General features: G+C 39.4%; 1 protein-coding gene across 1 annotated transcript in view; it reads right to left on the reverse strand.

Moving 5' to 3' along the window:
* Positions 1-12,337: 12,337 nt before the first annotated feature.
* Positions 12,338-26,722, reverse strand: part of LHFPL1 (LHFPL tetraspan subfamily member 1) — a 102,380-nt gene continuing 87,995 nt past the window's right edge. The window contains exons 3-4 of the mRNA XM_074323312.1: positions 12,640-12,738; positions 12,338-12,399 (exon numbers count right to left, since the gene is read on the reverse strand). Coding sequence (XP_074179413.1) covers positions 12,338-12,399; positions 12,640-12,738 — 161 coding nt within the window. The remainder of the gene's footprint in view (positions 12,400-12,639; positions 12,739-26,722) is intronic.

Here is a 26,722-nt window from a genome sequence, read left to right on the forward strand (position 1 = left end):
ACATTTATGTACTGCTTTATTTTGTCCCATACACAAACTACTTTTGATTACAAATAATATTCTTAAATTTATGTGTATATGATTTTGGATTTTTCTGATTATCCACTGTTGTATAACAAACTACCTCCAAAACGTAGTAGCTTAAAACAACAACCATTTTATTATATTTCCTGAAACTGTCATTCCAATGTGGTCAGGGCTCAACTGAGTGATTCTTCTACTGTAATTGGCATCAACGAGGGTCATTCAGTGTCATTTAGATGGCTACTACAGAGGGATCCAGGACTGCTTCAATAACATGTCTGGTGCCTTGGCAGAAATGCCTGGAACTTTGGACTCAGATGGGCGTCTCTCTATCTCCACGTATCTCTGGGACTTTCTATGTGGTCTCTCCAGCAGACCAGTCAGATTTTATTTTTATATGATGGCTCAGATTTCCAAGAAACCAACATAGAAACTACAACTTCTTCAGAGGCTAGGTCTAGAGCAAGGTTGATGTCACTTCTGCCATACTCTATTAGTTTAAGCAGTTATAGGTCAGTCCAGATTTGGGAGGTAGGGGTTAGAAATAGGCCCAGCCTCTCTATGGGAAGAGTGTTAAATAATTTCTGGCTAATTTTAACTCAACACAAACACTGAGATAGCTGCCTTAATACAAGTTATATCTTTGATAATTCAGGTTAAGACTAAAAATTACAACTATGGATGGTTCAGGATAACTTGAATGGAAACCTAGGAAAAGAGGAGTTGAAGACATTAATATGACCCTTTATACTGGGGGCTATAGGAGGCCATTTAGAGTCTCAGAGTGAGAAATCTATTTTACTCACTCTCAGAATAATTTTGGCAGACTGAAATTTCCTGCTTCTATTGTCTTCCCTACCCATTTCATCTCTCCCAAGGAAATCAGGGTAAGAATTTTTTTCCCCTTGGGTAAGATCCATGTCTTTCTTGGCTCAGTGAATCTCCCTTCCCAAAATATAGAACACATAGTATAGAGCCTACAGCAAAATCAAAGTACATGCCATCAATTGCTAATCTACCCTTCAGTGCATTCTACTCTATCTTTTAAAGAAGGCCACCATCTACTTTAAGTCAAACACTATGCTAGTTACTTTAATATACATTTTATTATAGGATTGTAACAATAACACTGGGATAGGTATTATTATCACCCATTTTAAAGAGAAGAAAATGGAGACACAAACATCAAAGCAACTTTACCCCACCTCCTCCTACTTAGGTGGAATAGCCTAGAAACCAACCGAGATCTTTGACTCCAAACCCTATGATCTTTCAGTATACCACGCTTCCTCTCAATAAAAAAAGAACAAAAATATACCACATATCAGTGAAATCACATGGTTCTCTGCTTTTTCTGTCTGACTTATTTCGCTCCAGGTACTTTCCTCCTATTTCATTCATACAACCTGAAAATATCTGAGCTGTGCTGAATATGCTTCCACATTGCCAGAATATCCACAGTATTAAAGAATGTTCTAAACATAAAGGTTGTACTTCTAGCATTGGCATTTCCAAACCATGGTATTCACAAGCTTGGCATTCCCAACACATCATAAACTACTACATGTTTTGCTGCTACCCCTGGCAACTCTATTTTGTAAGGGAACAGTTAATACAGCTGACATGGTTGTGTATGTTTGGACAACTGATGAGAAAAGGGTTAAGGACGCCACAGGCTTTCTATTCTTTTCAACATTAACCATAAAGGTGTTAATATGGGGGCATGTAATTGGAAAATATGGGCAGGAACTGTGGGCCTTAGAGGGATGAGAGGCACTTAGACTGTTGGAAGAATGCAAATATGTTTTTAAAAAGGAACTAGGAGGGCTTGACTCAAGAAGGATTCAGCAATCTCTTTACCCATAAGGACTCACAGAATAACAGTGTTCAGTGCACTAAGGAGAGGGAAGCTAGAGCACTTGGGCAGACCCACAGTGCAGGAGAAAAGGTTAAATAAAGGAGGAGAATGCAATGGATAGAGAAACAATAGCAAGAAAAGAATGAGTCAAAGAAGAAAGAGAAAATTAATGATGCTGTGATAAACAAAAGTGAAGGCTATCAACTTGGGACAGAGGCAGCCACACACAAAATTATTGCTTATTTGTAAACTAGGTACTTGGGGGTCATTAGTATAGAAAACTGCCAAATGACTATGTACAAATCACACTTCTATTTTTTTTTTTTTTACTTTAGCATTTTACATTAATCAAAGTAGAACCACAGCAACTCATTCTATGAGGCTAATATTACCCTTATTCCAAAGTCCAACAAACACATCATAAGAAAATAAATCTACAGACTAATATTTCTAATGCAAAAACACTAGCAAACCGAACCCAGCAAAGTAAGAAATGGATTGTACAGCATGACCAACTGTAATTTATCCCAGAAATGCAAGATTGATTTAACATATGAGAATCAATCAATGAAATGCATATAAACATCTCAGCAGGTGAAGAAAAAGTGTTTCACAAAATCCATCACCCTTTCATGATAAATACACTTAACACATTAGGAATAGATAGAAGGGAACATTCTCAAAATAATAAAAGCCATAGCTAAAAAACATAGCTAACATGAATACTTAATTGTGAAAAACTGTATGCCTTACTCCTAAGATCAGGGATAAGATAAGAATGTCTTCTCTCACAAGTTCTATTCAACATTGTCCTGGAAGTTCTAGCCAGGGCAGTTAGACACGGAAAATAAACACAAGACACCCAGATTGGAAAGGAAAAAGTAAAACTATCTTTATTCTCAGATGACATGATGTTATATATAAAAAATCCCAAGGACTCCACTAAAACATTATTAGAATTAATAAAGGAGTTAAGGAAGGTTGAAGGATAAAAGGTCAATATAGAAAAATTATTAGTATTTCTATACACTAACAATGAACAATCCAAAAATAAATTAAGAAAACAATTCCATTTACAATATATTTAAATATCATCAAAACAATAAAATACATAGGAATATATTTCACGAAAGAAGTGCAAGACTCGTATACTGAAAACTACAAAATATCTTTGAAATAAATTAAACATGACTTACCTCAATGGAACGTCATCTCATATTCATGAGCTGGAAATCTTTATATTGCTAAAGTAGTGATACTCTTCAAACTGACCTTTGGATTCAAAACAATTTCTATCAAAATTCCAAATGCCTCTTTGTAGAAATTGACAAGCTGAACCTAAAATTCACATGGAAATGCAAGAATAACCAAAACAGTCTTCATGACCTTGGATTTGTCAATATATGCTTAGATATGACACCAAAAGCCCAAGCACCAAAGAAAAACAAATAAAATTAGATTTCATCAACATTAAATAATGTTTTACTTCCAAGGATGTTATCAAAAAAGTGAAAATACCCACAGAAAGGGGAAAAATACTTACAAATCATATATCTGAAAAGGGTCTAGTATTCAGAATACTTAAAGAACTTTTACAGCTCAACAACAACAACAAAAGACAAATAACCCAGTTAAAAATAGGCAACGGATTTGAATAGACATTTCATTAAAGAAGATATAAAATGAGTTTCTGGTCAAGATGGTAGAGTACATAAATGCTGTGCTTGTCTCCTCTCGTGACCACATCAATATTACAACTAAATTATAGAACAACCGTCATTTAAAATCGCATGAGGTCTAGCTGAACAGAAGTCTTATAACTAAGGATATACAGAAGAAGCCTTGTTAAGACTAACAGGAAGGGTGGAGATGCAAAACGGGCTGGTCTCACACCCACATGTGGTGGTTAAATGTCAGAAGGGATATCTCAGCTGTGGAGGTACGCCCCCCGAAATTGAAGTGTCCAAGAACCACACCAGGCTCCCCAATTCAGGGTTCTAGTGCTGAGAAGAGAAGTCCCCACAACTTATGGCTGTGAAAACGAGCACAGATTGTGGCTGAATGAGATGGAAGGTGACTTGAGTTCCGTGCATTCTCTTAAATGACCCATGCACGGACTTACTCACTGATGGATTCACTCAATCTGAGCTCCAGTGCTGGTGAAGCACCTTGAAAGGAGACAGGGACGTACATAGACGAACTGAATTGTCTGGCTTCAGGGTGAGAGCTGGAGGGGCAGCTTTCTCCCAGGCAGAATTGCTGGCAGAAGACATTGTTCTTTTGTTGAGTCCTCTCTTCACTCAATGTACAGATGTAGGTGGGTGCCATATGTGAGTCTCAATCAATCTGGCTAGCACCAGTCATCTCACCCTGGTGATTCCCTGAGATACCACCTCACCCAAATTTGGGGCCCACCAAAGCCACTTCCAGTGGCTTTCCCATAGAAATGACCTAGTTTGGCTCATGCTTTGGACTACCCTAAAAACTCTCAAAGGTTCACGACCCCAAACAAGCAGAATCTGGTGTTCCATGCTCCATAGTTCTTGCTAAGTAGGCCCAAGCCTGGCACTAGCAGCAGATGGCCTCAGTTCTTAGCTTAGCCTCTTCCAGCCCCCTCCAAAGCCCACGACAAGTGACAACCACCTGCAGGTCACTTTTCAGCTCATACCAAGTGCCTGGGTGAGAGCACAGGTAGCAGCTGATCTTAGCCTGCAACAGATCCCTTCCCAAGAGGCCCCAGAAGCAACACACCACATGGTGAGCTTCAGACCACACCAGAGCACCACCCAAACACCTCCTCAAAAGACACACCCAAATGGCAGACTTGACAGGCACTCAAGCCCTGCTAAAGCAAATCCTGCTTCATAGTGTCAGGCCGTGCACAACAGTTTCCCAACTGTAGTCATGGCCAGTCCTAACAACCAATCAGCCTGAAGGTCAATCCCTCTGACTGGATGTGCAAACAGCAACCAAGGCGCAATTAAAATACCAGGGCACATGCAACTCACACAAGGTATACACTTGAAGCACCTAGATTAAGTGAAGAGAGACACTGTGTCACTGGGCTGGACAGGACACCTATTACATAATACCACTCTACTAAAACTGGAGATATAGCAGCCCTACCTAATGCATAGAAAATAACACAAGGAGGCAGCCAAAATGGGGAGACAAAGAAACATGTCCCAAACATAAGAACAGAACAAAAGCTCCAGAAAACGAACTAAACAAAATGGAGACAAGCAATCTGCCAGATGCAGAGTTCAAAGCGCTGGTTATAAAGGTGCTTGGTGATCTCAAGGAGAACTTCAACAGAGAGACAGGAAACATAAAAATGGACAGAAAACATAAAAAAGAACCAGTCAGAAATAAACAGTACAGTAACTGAAATGAAGAGTACATTACAGGGAATCAACAGCAGATTAGATGAAAGAGTGAATCAAATTAGCAATTTGGAAGATAAGGTAGCAAAAAACACCCAGTCAGAACAGCATAAAAGAACTCCCCCCCCCATGAGGACAGTTTAAGGGGTCTCTGGGACAATACCAAGCACACCAGCATTCGCATCATAGGGATACCAGAAGGAGAAGAGAGAGAGAAAAGAATTGAAAAACTATCTGAAGAAATAATGATGGAATACTTCCCTAATCTGGTGAAGGAAATAGACATACAAGCCCAGAAAGCACAGAGTCCCAAACAAGATGAACCCAAAGAGGCAAACACCAAGACACATGACAATTAAGATCCCAAAGGTTAAAGACAAAGACAGAATCTTAAAAGCAGCAGGAGAAAAGTAGTTAGTTATCTACAAAGATTTCCCATAAGACAATTGGTTGATTTCTCAACAGAAACTTTGAAGGCCAGAAGGGATTGGCACAAAATATTCAAAGGGATGAAAAGCAAGGACCTGCAACCAAGATTATTCTACCCAGCAAAGCCATCATTTAGAATCAAAGGAGAGATAAAGAGCTTCACAAACAAGAAACATCTAAAGGAGTTCATCAAAACCAAATCAGTATTACAAGAACTGTTACAGGAAAAGACTAGAGAAGGAAGAAGACAGAGAAGAAAGAGGAGAAGAACAATTAACTCATTTTGAGTTAATTTTGGTATATGGTGACAGAAAGCAGTCTAGTTTCATTCTTTTGCATGTGGCTTTCCAATTTTCCCACTACCATTTATTGAAGAAGATTTCTTTTCTCCCTTGTATCTTTTTGGCTCCTTGATCAAAAATTATCTGTCCAGTGGCCAGCCCGGTGGCTCAGGCGGTTAGAGCTCCATGCTCCTGACTCCGAAGGCTGCCGGTTCGATTCCCACATGGGCCAGTGGGCTCTCAACCACAAGGTTGCCAGTTCAACTCCTCGAGTCCCGCCAGGGATGGTGGGCAGTGCCCCCTGCAACTAAAATTGAACACGGCACCTTGAGCTGAGCTGCCGCTGAGCTCCCAGATGGCTCAGTTGGTTGGAGCGCATCCTCTCAACCCACAAGGTTGCCGGTCGGTTCGACTCCCGCAAGGAATGGTGGGCTGTGCCCCCTGCAACTGGCAACGGCAACTGGACCTGGAGCTGAGATGTGCCCTCCACAGCTAAGACTGAAAGAACAACAACTTGAAGCTGAACAGCACCCTCCACAACTGAGATTGAAAGGACAACAACTTGACTTGGAAAAAAAGTCCTGGAAGTACACAGTGTTCCCCAATAAAGTCCTGTTCCCCTTCCCCAATAAAATCTTTAAAAAAAATTTATCTGTCCATATTTATGTGGGTTTATTTCTAGGGTTTCAGTTCTATTCCATTGGTCTATGTGTCTGTTCTTCTGCCAATACCATGCTGTTTTGATTATTGTTGCTCTGTAGTATAAGCTGAAGCAAGGGAGTGTGATACCTCCAGTCTTACTCATTTCTCTTAGGATTTGTTGGCTCTTTGGGGTCATATAAATCTGATGATTTTTTTGTTCTAGTTCTTTAAAAAACACCTTTGGGGTTTTGATGGGGATTGCATTAAATCTGTATATAGCTTTGGGTAATATGGCCATTTTAACTATGCTGATTCTTCCAATCCATGAACAACGAAAGTCTTTCCATTTCTTTGTTTCTTGAAATTATTTTAAAAATGACATATAGTTTTCATTGTATAGGTCCTTCACATCCTTTCTCAAGTTTATTCCTAGGTTGTTTATTCTTTTTGTAGCAATTGCAAAGGATTTTCTTCTTCTTTTTCTCTGAAATTTCATTCCTATATATAAGAATGCAATGGATTTTTGTATGTTGATTTTGTAGCTGGCAATTTTACTGTATTTGTTTAATGATTCTAATAGTTTTTTGGTGGAGTCTTTAAGGTTTTCTATATAAAGAATCATCTACAAAAGTGACAATTTAACTTCTTCATTCCTAATTTGTATGTCTTTTAGGTATTTCTTTCTCTTGCCTGATTGCTCTGGCTAGGACTTCCAATACTATGATGAATAAAAGTGGTGTATGGGACAACCCTGTCTTGTTCCTGAGTGTAGAACAAAGGGCTTCAGTTTTTCACCATTACTTATGTTTAGCTGAGGGTTTGTCATACGTGGCCTTTATTATGTTAAGGTATTTTCCTTCTATACCCATCTGATTGTTTTTTTTGTTTTGTTTTGTTTTTTATTAAATTTATTGGGGTGACAAATGTTAGTAAAATTACATAGATTTCAGGTGTACAATTCTGTATTACATCATCTATAAATCCCATTGTGTGTTCATCACCCAGAGTCGGTTCTCCTTCCATCACCATATATTCGATCCCCCTTACCCTCATCTCCCACCCCCCACCCCCCACCCCCCTTACCCTCTGGCAACCACCAAACCATTGTCTGTGTCTATGAGTTTCTGTTTCTCATTTGTTTTAATCATAAATGGATATTGTGTATATTTTCATATTAACTGAAAATGGATCAAAGACCTAAACAGACGACCTGAAACAATAAACTGCATAGAAGAAAGCATATGCATAGCTACTATACTTATGGACCTTGGGATCAAAGAGGATTTTATGAATTTGACCTCAAAGGCAAGGGAAGTAAAAGCTAAAATAAATGAATATGACTATATCAAACTAAACAGCTTCTGCACAGTAAAACATCCATCAACAAAATAAAGAGGCAACCAACCCAATGGGAAAATATATTTGGAAACAATGCTTCTAATAAGGGGTTAATATCCAAAATATATAAGGAACTCATGCAACTCAACAGCAAAAAGACACACAATACAATTAAAAAGTAGGCAGAGGACATGAACAGAGACTTCTCCCAAAAAGGCATACAAATGGCCAATAGCTGTATGAAAAATGCTCAATTTCACTAGCTATTGGGGAAATGCAAATCAAAACCACAATGAGATACCACCTCACACCTGTTAGAATGACTATCATCAACAAGACATATAAGAACGTGTTGGAGAGGTTGTGGAGAAAAAGGAACCCTTATACACTGTTGGTGGGAATGGAGATTGGTACAGCCGCTATGGAAGGCAGAGTGCAGGTTCCCCAAAACATTCAGAATAGAATTACTATATAACCAAGCAATCCCTGTCCTGGGTATCTACCCAAAAAATCTGAAAACATTTATCCCTAAAGGTATTTGTACCCCAATGTTCATCACAACATTATCTACGGTGGCCAAGACGTGGAAACATCCAAAGTGTCCTTTGAGAGATAATTGGATAAAGATGTGGTATATATACATAATGGGATACTACTCTGCCATAAGATGAAATACTGCCATTTGTGACAACATGGATGGATCTTGAGATTATTATGCTAAGCAAAATAAGTCAGACAGAAAAAGACAAGTGTCGTATGGCTTCACTCATATGTGGGATATAAGACTGAAAAAAACAAAGGGAGACGACAAACAAAGAAACAAAAACTCATAGACGCAGACAACAGTTTATTGGTTACCAGAGGGTAAGGGGTGAGGGGGGATGGTAAAAAAGGGTAAAGGGGGTCAAATATATTGTGATGGAAAGAGAACTGACTCTGGGTGGTCTGCACACAATGTGATATATAGGAGGTCGGATAATTAAGTTCGCAAACTCATCCTAGAGAGAGTGCTACAAACCTCATTGCTGAATATCACAATGGTCACCTTCAAAGTACTCTCTGGAAGGTATGCATCAATGCCAGCATCTAGTCCACACTTCAAAGCAATTTTAGAACTCTGTTTCTGGATTGGCCATCAGAGCTGTTGTTGTATTGCCCTTGATGTCCTGAATGTCATGAAAATGTCTTCATTTCAATATTTCCTTTATCTTCGGTTAAAGAAAGAAGTCATTGGGGGCCAGATCAGGTGAATAGGAAGGGTGTCCCAATACACTTATTTGTTTGCTGGCTAAAATCTCCTTCCCAGACAGCGTCTTGTGAGCTGGTGCATTGTCATGATGCAAGAGCCATGAATTGTTGGTGAAAAGTTTAAGTCATCTAACTTTTCCATGCCGCCTTTGCAGCACTTCCAAATAGTAAACTTGGTTAACTGTTTGTCCAGTTTGGCACAAATACATAATGAATAATCCCTCTGATATCAAAAAGAGGTTAGCAACATTGATGCAACGAGTTTGCAAATTTAATAGTTAGACCTCGTAAGTGATGTATCATAGAATTGTGCACTTGAAACCTATGTAATTTTACTAACCATTGTCACCCCAATAAATTTAATTTAAAAAGATATTATCATCTAAACTGTAAAATAATAATAATAATAATTAGCTTCAATTTAAATGTCATAAATGCTCCAATCAAAAGATATAGGGTGGCTGAATGGATGAGAGAACGAAACTCTTACATATACTGCCTATAAGAGACTAACTTCAGATCAAAAGTGGTTGCCAGAGGGTAACGGGGGCGGGGGGTGGGGGGCGGGGGATGAGGGTAAGGGGGATCGAATATATGGTGATGGAAGGAGAACTGACTCTGGGTGATGAACACACAATGGGATTTATAGATGATGTAATACAGAATTGTACACCTGAAATCTGTGTAATTTTACTAACAATTGTCACCCCAATAAATTTAATAAAATAAAATTTAAAAAAAAAAGACACATCCAGACAGAAAGTAAAGGGATGGAAAAAGATATTTCATGAAAGTGCGAAAAACAAACAAGAACCTGGCATAGCAATACTTATACCAGACAAAATACATTAAAACAAAGGCAATAACAGACAAGGATCCAGTAATCCCTCTTCTGGGCATTTTTCTGCAGAAACCCAAAATATTACTTTGAAGGGACATATGCATCCATATGTTCGCTGCAGTATTATTTACAATAGCTTAGATATGGAGGCAACCTGGGTGTCCATCAACGTATGAATGGATAAAGAAGAGGTATATACACACAATGAGATATTAGCCATAAAAAAGAATGAAATCTTGCCATCTGCAACAACATGAGTGGATCTAGAGGGTACTGCAAAGCAGAAACAAACTCATAGATATATAGAGAACATTTTGACAGTTGCCAGATGGGAAGGGGGTTGGGAGGATGGGTGAAAAGGGGGAAGGTATTATAAAGTACAAATTGGTAGTTAGAAAATAGTCATGGGGATGTAAAGTATAGCATAGGGAATATAATGAATAATATTGTAATAACCATGTATGCTGTCAGGTGGGTACTAGATTTATCTGGGTGATCACTTTATAAGTTATATAATGTCTATTTGCTATATTCTACACCTGAAATTAATATAATAGTGTATGTCAAGTGTAATTGAAAAATAAAACTATATATATATATATATATATATATATATATATATATATATATATAAACAAAAGATGAAGAAAGAGAGGGGCATAGAAAAATAAGATATAGAAATGGCCAATAAGTAAATGAAAGGATGTTCAATGTCATCAGTAATAAGGAAATGCAAATTAAGGGAAGTGCCACTTCACACTCACTAGGATGGCTATAATTTTAAAAAGGGGAAATAAGTATTGGTGTTGATATTGGGGAATTGGAACATTTGTTGCTGATGGGTATGTAAAATGATGCAGTCACTCTGGAAAATTGCCTGGCAGTTCCTCAAACACTTAATCATAGGGCCACAATTTGACCCAGAAATTCTGCTCCTAGATATATACACAAGAAAAATGAAAATATATGTCCATACAAAAATGTGTACAGAAACATTCATAGCAGCATTATTCATAATAGCCCCAACGCGGAAAAACCCAAGTATCTATCAACTGATGAGTGGATAAATAAAATGTATTATAAGCATACAATGAAATATTATTCAACCAGGAAAAGCAGAAATACTGCTACATGTTACAATGTGGATGAACTTTGAAAACATTATGCTAAGAAGCCAAACACAAAAAGCCATATATTATATGATTTCATTTACATGAAATGTCTAGAATAGGCAAATCTATATTGACAATGTTTGCTAGGGGCTGGGTACAGGGGGAAATGGAGAGTGACTGCTAATGGGTAAGCAGTTTCTTTTAGGGGTTATGAAAATATTCTAGAATTGAATATTGGTGATGATTGCACAGCCTTGCGAATATACTGAAAACCATTAATTATATACTTTAATAGGGAAATTTTATGGTGTGTTCATTATATATCAATAAAGCCATTTTTTAAATTAGAATTATTTGTCTAACAACCAAGGAGGAGAAATGTGCTAAATCTTCATCTTTCTTTATACCAGTCAGCAGGACCAGTAACTTGCTTCCCTTTTCTCCACACTTGTCACGTCTTCCATATAGCTCTTCCCTCATGTTATGTTTGTACAGTGAACAACTCCTTCCTCCAAAAATTGGTCAAGCGAGGTAACAGAGAGAAAGGGAAGTAATGGAGCATAAGCTACAGGAAATTGGTGGCCTCATTGTTCTAAAATTTTCTCCTACAGTTGAGAATACTCAAGGACTTTGTGAGGGGTGTAAATGTCTAATCATTATGTTGTTTTGTACACCTGAAACTAATATAAAAAAATAAAAATTAAAAAATAAATAATTACATCTGAGAGAGAGAGAGAGAGAGAGAGAGAGAGAGAGAGAGAGAGAATACTCAAGGAAACCTAGACATTCCTCCACTTATTCTCTTCCATCATGGTAGGTTTGGAAAATATTTTGAAGTCTTCCAATTAGAGTCTAATCTATTCCCAATTCACAATAGTGAACTGCCATTTTCAGTGAGAGTTGGCAATCATGGAAGAGTCCAGAGCTACTTCTATCACCCCTTATAATATTTAGCAGCTCTCGCCATTGACATGCCAGTAACAACGTAACAATGCCCGTAACATGTCAGTAACAATTCCAAATATTTAACCTAGGTTCCTAATGTTTGATATAGAACAAATTGCCACTTGTTATATCCTCAGTGGAGAGTGAGAAGAGATACTGGTGATTTATATTTGGGAAACAGTGTCTGGAAGGAAATACTAATAAGAACTAAGATTTATTCAAAGGATGACAGATCATCAGTCTCCAAACACTTGAAATTCCTCTGTAGATAGTGTTGCCCCAAACTGGTCACAGGACTCTAGGTAAAAGTGCATAAACGGTGTGGAGAGACATAGTAAAAGAAGTGGAATTTATGCCCACTCCTTGTGAGTTATCAAGGCCAGATGAGGGTGGCCAAGCCACCACTTCTCACCAACCAACACAATGAGAGAGACTCAGGCAAGCACCATTATAAGCAGAAGCCCATTCAAAAGGTAAAGTACTTCGAAAATCATATTCCCAATGAACCACCACTGCCATGCTGCCCAGGCCACCTTACCTAACTGAAATTGATTGGAGACATTCCCACATGTTTGCATTATCTCCGGGCTTTTCCATCCTAAGGGGTATAATGCACAGCCTGAACTTATCAGCAGAGCTGGAAAGAAAAACATGCACACAGGTAGAACATAATAGGTCTTCTGTCATCCCATCATTCCCTCTGGATTGTCTCAGCTCAAATTCTGCCTCCTCCACTCAGAGTTTTACCCTGAATGTCTATGACACTACCAACACCACAGGATATCTTTGTCATGTCACAGGCAGTGAGTTGCAGTAGGTAATAGAAGGGACAAATCGTAAAGGGCAGTATTGGGGAATGAGACAGGCCAATGTACTTATTGTAGCTGAAATATTTTCAAGAAAGACTTACAAATTTAAGTTGTCCTCTCCAACCAGACTCCTCTTCTATCTTGGTCTGATTTACAAAGAATCAAAACGCAGGGACTACTACTCTTTCCCAAAATTCAGCCCTTTCTAAGAGTCAGGTAAGTCCCTAGTAGTTGAAGGTAGGTCATGATTTCTGTAACTTGCAATAAGCTGTCAGACTGAGATCTATAGAAGCATTTATGTTGAGTAGCCTTCACCTGGTGAGCAGAGCACCACACTCACTCTTCCAGAAATACTTCCTTCTTGAAAATCATTCCAAATTCATGTTAAGCATGCCCCCTTTCTTTCTTTCTTATTTATTTATTTATTTATTTATTTATTTATTTATTTATTTATTTATTTATTTTTTTTTTTTTTAATTTTATTTTGATGGTATAGGACCATTTGTGACAACATGGATGGATCTTGGGAGAGTAATGCTGAGCGAAACAAGTCAGACAGAAAAAGCAGAGAATCATGTGATTTCACTGATATGTGGTATATAAACCAAAGCATGCCCCCTTTCTTTAGCTTCTCATACCTTCCACTGCACTCCTTGCCTTCCTCCCCGTTTTGTTTACGTCATTTAGTCACTACAGGGAAATCCTGTGGGATCTTAGTGATAGCCCTACTCTTCTGACCAGAGATACAAATCTGAGTCTGCTTGCTAACACTACTTTCTAAGAGCATCTGCCTTATGCACAGCTCTTTCTTACTGCCTAGGTTTATATTTCATATCGTCTGACCTCCCGCACCTCATTGTGCCTTGGTGACAGTGGATTGGACCAAGCATTTGCATCTGATACAAAGCAACGAAATTCATTGGCTGGCCAGTCATGGGTGACATCATAACCTGGCATGAACAAATGAGCTGGGGCAGATTCTTGTTTCTGAAAATTTTAATCAAGAAACATAGAGATTCTGAGTTAGTTAGCAGATAGAGCAAAAGTTGAGAAAGAATACCAGGAGCTGGAATCAAGTCTGTGTCAAGCAAAGCCAAGTTCAATCTAAAGTTATGAATAGACTTCACTTCTGGGTAAGCTGAGAAAACCGATTGGTAGAGGGAGAGAATACAATGGCATGAAGCAGACGCACCATGAGGAGAAACTCATACTGTCCATGAAAAAGCTGGAGAATCTAGTCTTATCCAATGACTTTCAAGTTCACTTTCCTTGTTATAATAAACTCCCTTTTCATTGAGAGATCTCAAGTGAGTCTTTTACTTGCAACCAAGAGAGCATAATTACAAGAACATTACACTTGGGTGCTACGTAAAAGGTCATGAGGTGGTCACCTGCCACAAATGTGGATGGAGAAAATAACACATAACACAGAACCTCCAGAGAGCAGGTGTTGATAAATGGCATATTTATAGGTTCCAGAGCTCTGGGGCTCAACTGCACAATGAAAGGCAGACTGCTCCAGGGACTGCTCGCCTCACCTTTACTTCTCTTTCCTCAATGAGGAAAATTCCATATACACTCTGAGAAGCTCATAGCCCACTTTGCCTTCAGATGATTCCTTTTGGAAGGACATCTCAAAGCATTCTCTATGCTTGTCTGCAGCAAGGCAAGCAGCTTTTTGTACTCAATGAGGCCAAAGAAAAAGATAAGAACCTTAGGAAATAGCAAGAATGGTTTAAACAGGAAAACAGAGAGAACATTCTGACAGTGAGAAAGGGTTTAGAACTTAACAGGAAAAGACCAATTAAGGTTAGAAATTCCCTTCAGTGGAATGCTTAAATTAGAAGGCATTTTTATCTGTCTCATAGGCTTAAAGGAAATGGAGCTGGTCACTCAAATAATTTCCTAGGCTCTGGAATTTATCCAGTGACAATGCAGCAACTCTCCTGTTTTGTTGTTGTTTTGTTTTGTTTTCCACAGATAAACTAAAATCCTACAATACGAGGAGGTATGAGCCAGAGTGTGTGATCCCAAAATATGCACAATGGGTCAAGGACAAAATTGGAGATGAAACCTAAGTCTGTTCCTGCTTCTAGTGTATGCCCTTTGAAGGAAGAGTTAATAAAAAGTGAGCTTTCTCACACAGACTAGGAAGGAAAGAACACAAGTTTATAAAAGGACAGCAGTTCAGCTTTCTAACTTCCATATTCAGATACCTGGCACTGGTATGAACTCTGACTTCTCAAGCAGGAAGTAGTGCTAGCCAGATGCCTTTCCTTTCACAGCAGGGGGAAGCTTCTACCTTCTTCAGTACCCCCTGATCCTCAGATCTTCCCATGCTGAGAAGCTCAAGTCAGGGAGTACTTCCTCCAGGAAGTCTTTTCTCACCATCCCCAACCCTCAGGAAAAGTTACGTATTCTTTCTCTGTCTTCCCATAGTGTCCTGTGCTTACTCCTGTGATTAAAATATTCTATGATATATATCCTTCATAATTGTTTTTTGTTTGCTTCCCTCACTGGAGAGTGCATTCCTAGAAGAGAGAGGTCATATTTATCCTCAACTATGTATCCTTGGAACCTTGTCCATAATAAGTACTCAGTAAATAAGTGCATCTGTTTCACAGTGTGCTCTGCCTACCTAACAGACAGCTTCCTTCACCCACACTACCCAAGTAGGAAGCGTTCTGAAGGGATCTCCATGGTGGGGGTGGCAGATCATCCTAGATAACTGATATAGCCATAGCACCTGAGAGAGGGAATGGCCTTTGGAGATTACCTACTCCAGTCTCTCCCCATTACAGATGTGGATGTTGAGACCCAGAGAGGGAAAGTGACTTATCCACAGTAACATAGCTAGTCACTGGCAAAAAAAAAAAATAAAAAATTTCCTCATTAACTAGAGAGATCATCAACCCTTAGAAGTTCTGTCTTTCCAGAGACAGGTACCCAGAAATGACCACATTTTGGCAACAATATCTCTAGTAGGCACTAGGAATCTTACATATAGGCATTAGATCCAGAGAGAGAGCACAACATGATAGCTTAAGAGAATAACACTGTATTTTATATTTGAAAGTTGCTGAGAGAGAAGATCTTAAATGTTCTTACTACAAAAAGGTAATTATATGAGGTGATGGATGTGTTGTCTAACCTTATTGTGGTAATCATTTCACAATATATAGAGTGTGCCAAAAAAAATGTATGCACATGACTTGTATTCATCTTTTATTATCAGTATATATTGAGTATTACAACTTTAATACAGATTTTCCCTTTCTTAAAATGTGTATACATTTTTTGGCATCCTCTATATATGTGTATCAAATCATCACGTTGTACACCTTAAACTTACACAGGGTTATATGTCAATTATATTTCAATAAAGCTGGGGGTAAAAGAGGCAGGGAGAGAGCGAGAGAGCGAGAGAGCGAGAATGGGTTCTATAGTCAGTCTAGAACTAAGTTCAAATTCCAGCTCTGCCACTTAGAAGCTGTTGCATTTAAGCAAGTTATTTAATCTTTCTGTGCCTCACTTACCTCATCTTTAAAGTGAAAATAATAGCTCTATCTTACAGGACTGTTTCAAGAAGTAATACTCTTGAAAGTGCTTGGCATAGAAAGTGCTCAACAAAGACTGATTATTACTAAACAGTAGCCTCTCTCTATGGCTCCTCTCTTACTTCCCACCTATATTCTCCATGCTAATGTCTTCCTTAGCTCTTTCTCCGCATAACAAATGGCTGAAAAGTCAAAAGCTGAACAGGGCCCCATTCAAAAGCTGCCTGGTTAGAGTTGTTATCTTGCAATGTTTTATAGGCACCAGGCCAGAGACCAAGAATCTTTGCCAGGCATGTCTTCTGGCCCAGTGCATGTGGCTCCACGCTCTGCCCGACCTTCCCTACCACCTCTCCCATCTCCCATCCTCCTTCCTGACTTTGAGACGGGTGAGCACAATAGGTTGTACACATACTTCATGGAGACGTTTGACTTGTAACTGACAACTGATTCCATTAGATTTGATCATAGCTGGAGAAAGATGTCCTGGGAGACACAGTTTTAAAAATTAAATCAGAGAGAATTTATCCTCAATTATATTTGTCCCCAGCAGTACTTATCAATTTAGGATTGTAAAGATGCTCTTCAAATAGTAACACAGAAGTCATTTGCCAGTTCTAGGCCCTGCCACCTTCTGTAAGAGTGGGGGCTTATTAAAAATATAGATTTGGAATATAGGTTGATGGAAGCAGAACTGACTCTGAGTGGTGAACACATAATACAATATATAGATCATGTATTATAGAAATATATCCTTGAAACCTATATAATTTTTTTAATTAAAGCTTATTGGGGTGACAATTGTTAGTAAAGTTTAATTAGTTTCAGGTGTACAATTCTGTAATACATCATCTATATATCACATTGTGTGTTCACCACCCAGAGTCAGTTCTCCTTCCACCACCATATATTTGATCTCATTTACCCTCATCTACCACCCCCCTCCCACCTACCCTCTGGTAGATGTTTCATTTTCTAGTAAGCACGCTACTGTTATCACAGAATTACTTTACCACTAAGTGTAATATTCACTATCAGTTTGAAAGTTCTTTCTCTTTTTTTTACCATTTTTTTTTATCAGGGTCAGGTGCACAAAACAATGTAACAGTTAGACATTTATCATTTATATCCCTCACTCGGTGACAACCGCCCTCCCCCATCCACAACCCCTCTGACATCCCACACAGCCATTACATTCCCACTGTCTCTATTCCTGATGCTGTACTCTGCTCCTTCTAACAATTATATATATATACATATATACATATACATATACATATGCATATGCATATGCATATGCATATGCATATACATATACATACAGATATATATATATATATATATATATATATATATATATATATATAAAAACTGTAGTTGACATTTGTTATTGTTCAGCTTCAGCTTCAGGGGTACAGTGCAGTGATCAGGCATCTACATCATCCCTGAGGTGGTCTCCCTAATGAGACAAGTGTCCATCGGTTACCCTACAAAATCTTTACAACATTATTGATTACATTCCCCAAATTGACTTTCGTATCCCCATGGCAATCTTGTGGTTAGCGACTGTGCCTGTAACCTTGCCCCTTATCCCCAACCCCCCTCCCATCTACCAACCCTCAGTTTTTCATCTATGTCTCTGAGACTGTTTCTGATTAGTTCATTCATTTATTCTTTTCTTTAGATTCCACATATAAATGAGATCATATGGTATTTGTCTTTCTCTCTCTGACTTATTTCACTTAACATAATGTTATCTAGGTCCATCCATATTGTTGCAAATGGTAAGATTTCATTTTTCTTTATGGCTGCACAATGCTCCATTGTATAAATGTACCACCGTTTCTTAATTCAATCGTCTACCGATGGGCATTTCAGTTGTTTCCATGTCTTGGCTATTGTGTATAGTGCTGCAATAAACATAGGGGTGCGTATATTTTTTTGAATTAGAGTTTTGGATTTCTCTGCGTAGATACCTAGGAGTGGAATTGCTGGGTCATAAGATAGTTCCATTTTCAGATTTTTGAGACACCTCCATACTGTTTTCCATAGTGGCTGCACCAATCTGCAATCCCACCAACAGTGCACAAGGGTTCCCTTTTCTCCACATCCTCGCCAGCACTTGTTGTTTGTTGATTTATTGATGATAGCCATTTTGACTGGGTGAGGTGGTATCTCATTGTAGTTTTTATTTGCATTTCTCTGATGATTAGTGAGGTTGAGCATTTTTTCATATGTCTGTTTCCCATCTGTATGTCCCTTTTAGAAAAATGTCTCTTCATATCCTCTGCCTATTTTTTAATTGGGTTGTTTGTGTTTTTGGAGTTGAGTTGAGTGAGTTTTGTATAAATTTGGGATATTAACGCCTTATTGGATACATCATTGACAAATATCTTCTCCCATTCAGTAGGATCCCTTTTTGTTTTATTGACCGTTTCCTTTGCTGTGAAAACAACTTTTCAGTTTGATGTAATCCCACATGTTTATTTTTTCTCTTATTTTCCTTGCCTGAGGGGATACATCAGTAAAAATCTTACTCCGTGTAATGTCTGTAAAGTTTCTGCCTATGTTTTCTTCTAGGAATTTTACGGTTTCAGATCTTATATTTAAGTCTTTAATCCATTTTGAATTTATTCTTGTATATGGTGTAAGGAGGTGGTCCAGGTTCATTTTTTTTGCATGTGTCTGTCCAGGTTTCCCAGCACCATTTATTGAATAGACTGTCTTTGCCCCACCGTAGATTCTTGCTTCCATTGTCATAGATTAAATGGCCATATAGGCATGGATTTATTTCTGGGCTCTCTCTTCTGTTCCATTGATCTATGTGTCTGTTTTTATGCCAGGACCATGCTGTTTTGATTACTGCAGCCTTGTAGTATAATTTGATGTTAGGTATCGTTGTACCTCCCACTTTGTTCTTATTTCTCAAGATTGCCGAAGCCATCCAGGGACATTTATGGTTCCATATAAATTTAGGATTATGTGTTCTATTTCTGTGAAAAAATGTCCTTGGTAGTTTGATAGGAATTGAATTGAATCAGTATATTGCCTTAGGTAGTATGGACATTTTAACGATACTAATTCTTCCTATCCATGAGCATGGTATGTGTTTCCCTCTATTTGTATTCTCTTTAATTTCTCTCTTCAGTGTCTTATAATTTTCTGAGTAGAGGTCTTTAACTTCTTTGGTTAAATTTGTTCCCAGGTATTTTTAGTCTTTTTTTTTTCTTCTTCTTTTTTTTTTTTTTTAATTTTTATTTTATTAAATGTATTGGGGTGACAATTGTTAGTAAAATTACATAGATTTCAGGTGTACAATTCTGTATTACATCATCTATAAATCCCATTGTGTGTTCATCACCCAGAGTCAGTTCTCCTTCCATCACCATATATTCGATCCCCCTTACCCTCATCTCCCACCCCCCACCCCCCCGCCCCCCTTACCCTCTGGCAACCACTAAACTATTGTCTGTGTCTATGAGTTTCTGTTTCTCATTTGTTTGTCTTGTTCTTTTGTTGTTTTTGTTTTATATACCACATATCAGTAGTCTTGAAAGCAATTATAGGTGGGATTGTTTTCTTAATTTCTCATTCTGATATTTCATTATTGGTGTATACAAATGCAACTGATTTCTGAATGTTAATTTTGTATCCTACTACTTTACTAAATTCATTTATTAGTTCTAACAGTTTTCTGGTGGAGTCTTTAGGGTTCTCTCTATATATAGTACGATGTCATCTGCATATGAAGACAATTTTACTTTTCTTACCAATTTGGATGCCTTATATTTATTTTTCTTGTCTGATAGCTGTGGCTAGAACTTCCAGCACTATGTTTAATAGAAGTGGAGAAAGTGGGCAAACTTGCCTTGTTCCTGATCTTAAGGGGAATGGTTTTAGCTTTCCGCCATTGAGTATGATGTTAGCTGTGGGTTAATCATATATGGCCTTTAGTATGTTGAGATATGGTGTGAGGGCAGAGCCCCAGAAAGTAGTTTCCAGGCTCTGGGCCTCACATAGACAGGTGCTGGCTCAGGTAGTAAATGGCCATCAACTGTGACGGGATGGCCATCAGCTGTGGCTAGTTGGCTGTCAGCTATAACCAGTGAGCCATTGGCCACTAATATAACTGCTGTGGCTACGCTAGCAGAAGAGAGAGAAAGAATGGGGGCTAGCAAGAAGATGGTGGCTGGGCTGGCAAGCATGGATGGCGGTTTGCGGACAGTGTGGATCCAGCCTCCAGTGAGAGTATAGTGCCGCCAGAGAGAATATAGTGGTATGACTCCCCTACCTATGGCTCCGTGGGTGTTCCTTTTTGGCCTCACCATATCCTGCGTTCTTGTATGGGGAGCGGGAGCAGAGACCCCGCAGGCCTCCCTGCATGACAAATGGCGCAGCGAGCAGGGTCTCCCCCACGACAAATGGCGCAGCGAGCAGGGTCTCCCGCATGACATATGGTCCCTCTCTTCCCACTTTCTTAGGAGTTTTTATCATAAATGGCTGTTGGATTCTCTGAAATGCTTTTCCTGCATCTATTAATATGATCATATGATTTTTATTTTTCATTTTGTTAATGTGGTGTATCACATTAATTGATTTGCGGATGTTGAACCACCCTTGCATACCAGGAATAAATCCCACTTGATCATGGTGTATGATTGTGGGGACAGAGCCAGGAGTGCAGTTTCCAGGCTCTCGCCCTCACTTGGAAAGGTGCTGGCTCAGGTAGTATATGGCCATCAACTGTGATTGGATGGCCATCAGCTGTGGCTAGTTGACTGTCAGCTGTAACCAGTGAGCCATTGGGCATTAATATAAGTTCCGTGGCTATGCTAGCAGAAAAGTGGGGGCTAGCAAGAAGATGGTGGCTCAGCTAGCAAGCGCCGGAGTGTGGATTGCTGATTGTAGAGAGGCGGATTGCAGCTAGCAAATGGGGAGTCGCTCGGTTGGCAGCAAAGCGGACAGCAGGTCGCACGTCGTATGAATCCAGCCTCCAGTGAGACTATAGTAGTATGACTCCCTTACCTATGGCTCCGTGGGTGTTCCTTTTTGGCCTCACCGTGTCCTGCATTCTTATGTGGGGAGCGGGAGCAGAGATCCCGCATGACTCCCTGCATGACAATGATCCTTTTAATGTGTTGCTGAATTCTGTTCGCTAATATTTTGTTGAGGATTTTTCGATCTATGTTCATTAGAGACATCGGCCTGTAGTTTTCTTTTTCTGTAGTGTCTTTGTCTGATTTGGGGATCAGGGTGATAGTGGCCTCATAGAAAGTGTTTGGGAGCCTTCCCTCCTGGATTTTTTGGAAGACCTTGGGGAGAATTGGTGATAATTCTTTTTTGAATGTTTTGCAAAATTCACCTGTAAAGTCATCTGGTTCAGTGCTTTTCTTTGTTATGAGATTGTTGATTACTGATTCAATTTCCCTGGTGGTAATCAGTGTATTCAGGTTTTCTGTTTCTTCTTGAGTTAGCCTTGGAAGGTTGCATGCTTCTAGAAAATTGTCCGTTTCTTCCAGATTGCCTAATTTGATGGCATATAGTTGCTCATAGTAATTTCTTAAACTTTTTTGTGTTTCTTTGGTGTCTGTAGTCACTGCCCCTCTTTCGTTTCTGATTTTATTAATTTGGGTCCTCTATGTCTTTTTTTTCCCTTTTTTCTTTTTTGATGATTCTGGCTAAAGGCTTGACGATTTTGTTTATCTTCTCTAAAAACCAACTCTTGGATTCATTGATCTTTTGCATTGTTTTTCTGGTTTCCATTTCATTTATTTCAGCTCTGATCTTTATTATCTCCTTCCTTGTGCTCCCTTTGGGCTTATTTTGCTGTTCTTTTTCCAGATCCGTTTAGTGTGAAGATAAACTGTTGATTAGTGATTTTTCTTGTTTCTTTAGGTAGCCTGCATTGCTGTGAATTTCCCTCTTAGGACTGCTTTCACTGCATCCCATAGATTTTGGGTTTTGTGTTTTCATTTTCGTTTGTCTCGAGACACCTTTTGATTTCTTCCTTGATTTCATGGTTGACCCGTTTATTATTTAGTAACTTGTTATTCAGCCTCCATGAATTGGTGTGTCTTCCAGTTTTATTCCTGTAGTTGATTTCTAATTTTATAGCATTATGGTCAGAGAAGACAATTGATATGATTTCTATTTTCTTAAATTCATCAAGACTTATTTTGTGGACTAACATGTAGCCTATCTTGTGAAATGTTCCACGTGTGCTTGAGAAAAACGTGTATTCCGCAGCTTTGGGGTGAAATCCTCTGAAAATATCAATTAAATCCAACTGGTCCAATGTGTCATTTAAGGCCATTGTTTCCTTATTGATTTTCTGTCTGGAACACCTGTCCCTTGTTGTCAGAGGTGTGTTGAAGTCCCCTACTATGTAGTGTTACTGTTGATCTCTGTCTTTATTTCAGTCATATCTGTTTTATATATTTAGGTGTTCCTATGTCGGGTGCATAGATGTTTACTGGGGTTATGTCCTCTCGTTGGATCGATCCCTTTATTATTATATAGTGCCCATCTTTGTCTTTTAATATATTCTTCATTTTGAAGTCTATTCTGTCAGATATATGTATTGCAAGTCCAGCTTTTTCCTCATTTCCATGTGCATGAAACATCGTACTCCAACCCTTCACTTTCAGCCTTTGAGTGTCTTTTGATCTGAGGTGTGTCTCTTGTATACAGCATATACAAGGGTCTTGTTTTCTTATCCACTCAACCACCCTATGTCCTTTCATTGGAGCATTTAATCCGTTTACATTTAAAGTGATTATTGATAGGTACATAGTCATTGCCTTTTTTTTTTTTTTTTAAGCTAGACTGTTTTCATCTTTCTTCTGTTTACAGAAGCCCTTTGAATATTTCCTGCAATGCTGGCTTGGTGGTAATAAATTCCTTTAGCTTATTCTTTTCTGGGAAGCTCTTTATCTCTCCTTCAATTTTAAATGATAGCCTTGCTGGATAAAGCAATCTAGGTTGTAGACCTCTTTTTTTCTATCACTTTGAGTACCTCCTGCCACTCCTTCCTGGACTGCGATGTTTCTGCAGAAAAGTCATTTGATAGTCTTATAAGAATTCCCTTGTATGTAACCCGCTGTCTTTCTCTTGCTGCTTTTAGGATTCTCTCTTTGTCTTTAACGTTTGCCATTTTAACTATAATGTGTCTTGGTGTGGATATGTTTGGGTTTATACTGGTTGGAACTCTCTGCACTTCCTGGGCTTGTATGTCAGTCTCCTTCACCAGGTTAGGGAAGTTTTCGGGCATTATTACTTCAAGTATGTTCTAGATCCCTTGCTCCCTCTCTTCACCTTCTGGTATTCCTATGATGCGCATGTTGTTGCGCTTGATGTTATCCTAGAGGTCTCTTAAACCATCTTCATTCTTTTTTATTCTTTTTTCTTTTTATTGTTCTGTTTGGGTTATCTCTGCTAACTTGTCTTCTAAGTCGCTGATTCGATCCTCTGTTTCATCTTACCTGATGGTAACTCCTTCAAGTGTGTTCTTTATTTCAGTTATTGTGTTCTCTAGTTCTAACTGGTTGTTCATTATGATTTCTCTATCCTTCTTTATGTAGTCACTAACTCCTTAACCAGTCTTATCATCAGCGTTCTGAACTCTGTCTCTGGTAGGTTGGTTACCTCTATTTCATTTGGTTCCAATTCTGGAGGTTTCTTCTGTTCTTTTATCTGGGACATGTTTCTTTGTTTCCCCATTCTGGCTGACTCTATGTGTTTGCTTCAATGTATTAGGTAGATCCCCTAGGGTTCTTGGTTTTTGCTGCGTTATTTATGTAGTATGTGACCTTTATATTTGGCTCCAAAGGTGACTCTTGTGTTGTGTATATTGTCCTGTTACAGTTGATCTTTAATTGTTTTTAGCTTGTCAGTAGGTGGGATTGACTCCTAGGCTGACTAGTTGTGAGACTTGGCTCTGCCCACAGTGGATGTTCTGCTGCGTGAGGGTTGACCGCTCAAATGAGGCTTGGCCTCTATGGGTTCTTGTGCCAGTAGAGAATTCCCTCTGGGTGTGTCAGTTGTAGGCCAAACCCAGTAACACTCTGGTTTGGTCTGGATTGGCCTCTGGGTGTGTTGAATCTTGTGCCTCTTGAGCTGGGCCCTGGTATAGGGCAATTTCAGAATAAAGCAAATCACCAAGCACAGCAACAACAGCAAAGAAAAACACCAAATACACTCACATGTAAAAACAACCGATAACCCACATTCAACCTAGGCAAAATTATCAAAAAGACAAAAACAAAACAAATAAAAAAATGTAGCACCAGTCTTGGCTTAAGCCCACCAAGTAATCTCCAGGTTGTCCTCTGCTGTACCAAAGAGTCCTCTGCATCTTGTGCAGGGAGAGCCGGTCACCTAGTGCCCAGAGTGACCCTGGGACTGCAGTTCTAGATGAGTGGGGCTATGGGGTCTGGATGGTAGTTTTGACAAAGTCAGTGCAGTTTCTACTCTTGCCTGCACATATGTGCACTGAGAGTAATAGATCCAGCCCTGTGCCCAGGTCTCCTGAGTCTTAGGGCACTTCTTCCGTGTGTGTGTGTGTGTGTGTTTGTGTGTGTGTGTGTGGAGGGCGGGAGTTTTCTGAGCTGCTGAAAGCCCAGAGCTGAGTCTTCCGCCTGCTGCTGACCCCTGCGTGTCTCCCCAGTTGTAATTGCCCTGCCCTAGGCATGCCAGAAAAGGTGGGGGCTGAGGATGGAGGTGTCTTCTCTCTCCCAGCCCAGCAGTGTCACACTCTTCTTGCAGGCCAGAAATGGTGGTGGCTTGGGATGCAGGAGTCTTCTCTCTCCCAGCCCAGCAGTGTCACACTCTTCCCAGCCTCTTCCCTGGCTCAGAGCTGCAAGCTGGGTCTTCCCAGATCCTGAGCAGTATGGGTTCTCTGTAATCTGACACTACTTCTCAGTTCAGGGGCCAGCTTGACTATCTGGAAGGGTAGCGGTAGGATTGGGTGAGTAGGGGGAGGGGCCCGGGTATGGTGTTTAAGTCCTTTGTCAGACCTAGGGCCCAGCTGGAGGTCTCAGCTGAGGTTACTGCCTCAGGTGCTGGATATGCTGCTCTTTGGCAGGGATGTAGGGAAAGAGCCCAACTCCGGGCTGCTGCGGTCTCTGTTCTATCCTGGGACCCCCTGCGTCTCCACAGCCGCTGATGCAGGCCGGTCTCCACTCCGCTCCCTTCCCTCTTCCCTTGCTCACCCAATTTGCCCACATTCAATGCTTGTAGGAGTCTCTTAGCTGTTCTGTGTGATGAGCAGAGTCCTTTGATGGGTTATAGGTGTTCAATTTGTGGTAAGTTCTGGAGGAGAACTCAAGAAGAGCACCTCGCTGCTGCCATTCCTATGACATCACTCGAAACATATGATTTTACTAACCAATGTCACCCCAATAAATTTAATTGGAAAATGTCGAATATATGGTGATGGAAGGAGAACTAACTCTGAGTGATGAACACACAATGGGATTTATAGATGATGTAATACAGAATTGTACACCTGAAATCTATGTAATTTTACTAACAATTGTCACCCCAATAAATTTAATAAAATAAAAGTGAAAAAAAAAAGAAAATGTATATTTGGGGGCCTCACCCCCACGTATTTGATTCAGTAACTGCAGCCCAGGAATGTGCATTTCAGAAGCACCCTAGTGATGTTGATGCATCTGGTCCTGGTATGAACACTTAAGAAAAGCACCACTAAAACTATTAAAAACACGAGCTCTTTGGGCAGAGAAAACTAGTTTAAATCTAGGCCCTGCCACATATGAGCTTTATCCCTGGCTCCCACTTCTCTATGTGGCATCATTCACTCCCAGTTTTACTACCCCTCCAACCACGTATACCCTTTAGAGAGGCCTCTCCCAATTGCATATGCTCAGCAGGGTGCTTTCCTATCTCACCTACCTCTAGAAAGGGAAAGAAAGCCCACTAATGACTGCACATGGGCAGGTGACCAGTGGGCTGCCATCTTGCTTCTGTTCCTCAGCTGCTCCTTCCACAGGAATCCCCATCACAAAATGTACCAAATGCACCCACCCCCAACCCCCCATATATATATATATATATATATATATATATATATATATATACACATATATGTATGTATTTTATGTATTTTATATATTTTATATATTTTATATATATATATATATATAATATATAAACATATATATGTATATATATGTGTGTGTGTGTGTGTGTATCGTTGCTTTGGTTTGAATTCACTGCTCTGAGTAAGCAGAGGCCT

Source organism: Rhinolophus sinicus, chromosome X (genome assembly GCF_036562045.2).
Source record: "Rhinolophus sinicus isolate RSC01 chromosome X, ASM3656204v1, whole genome shotgun sequence".
NCBI classification, from domain to species: domain Eukaryota; kingdom Metazoa; phylum Chordata; class Mammalia; order Chiroptera; family Rhinolophidae; genus Rhinolophus; species Rhinolophus sinicus.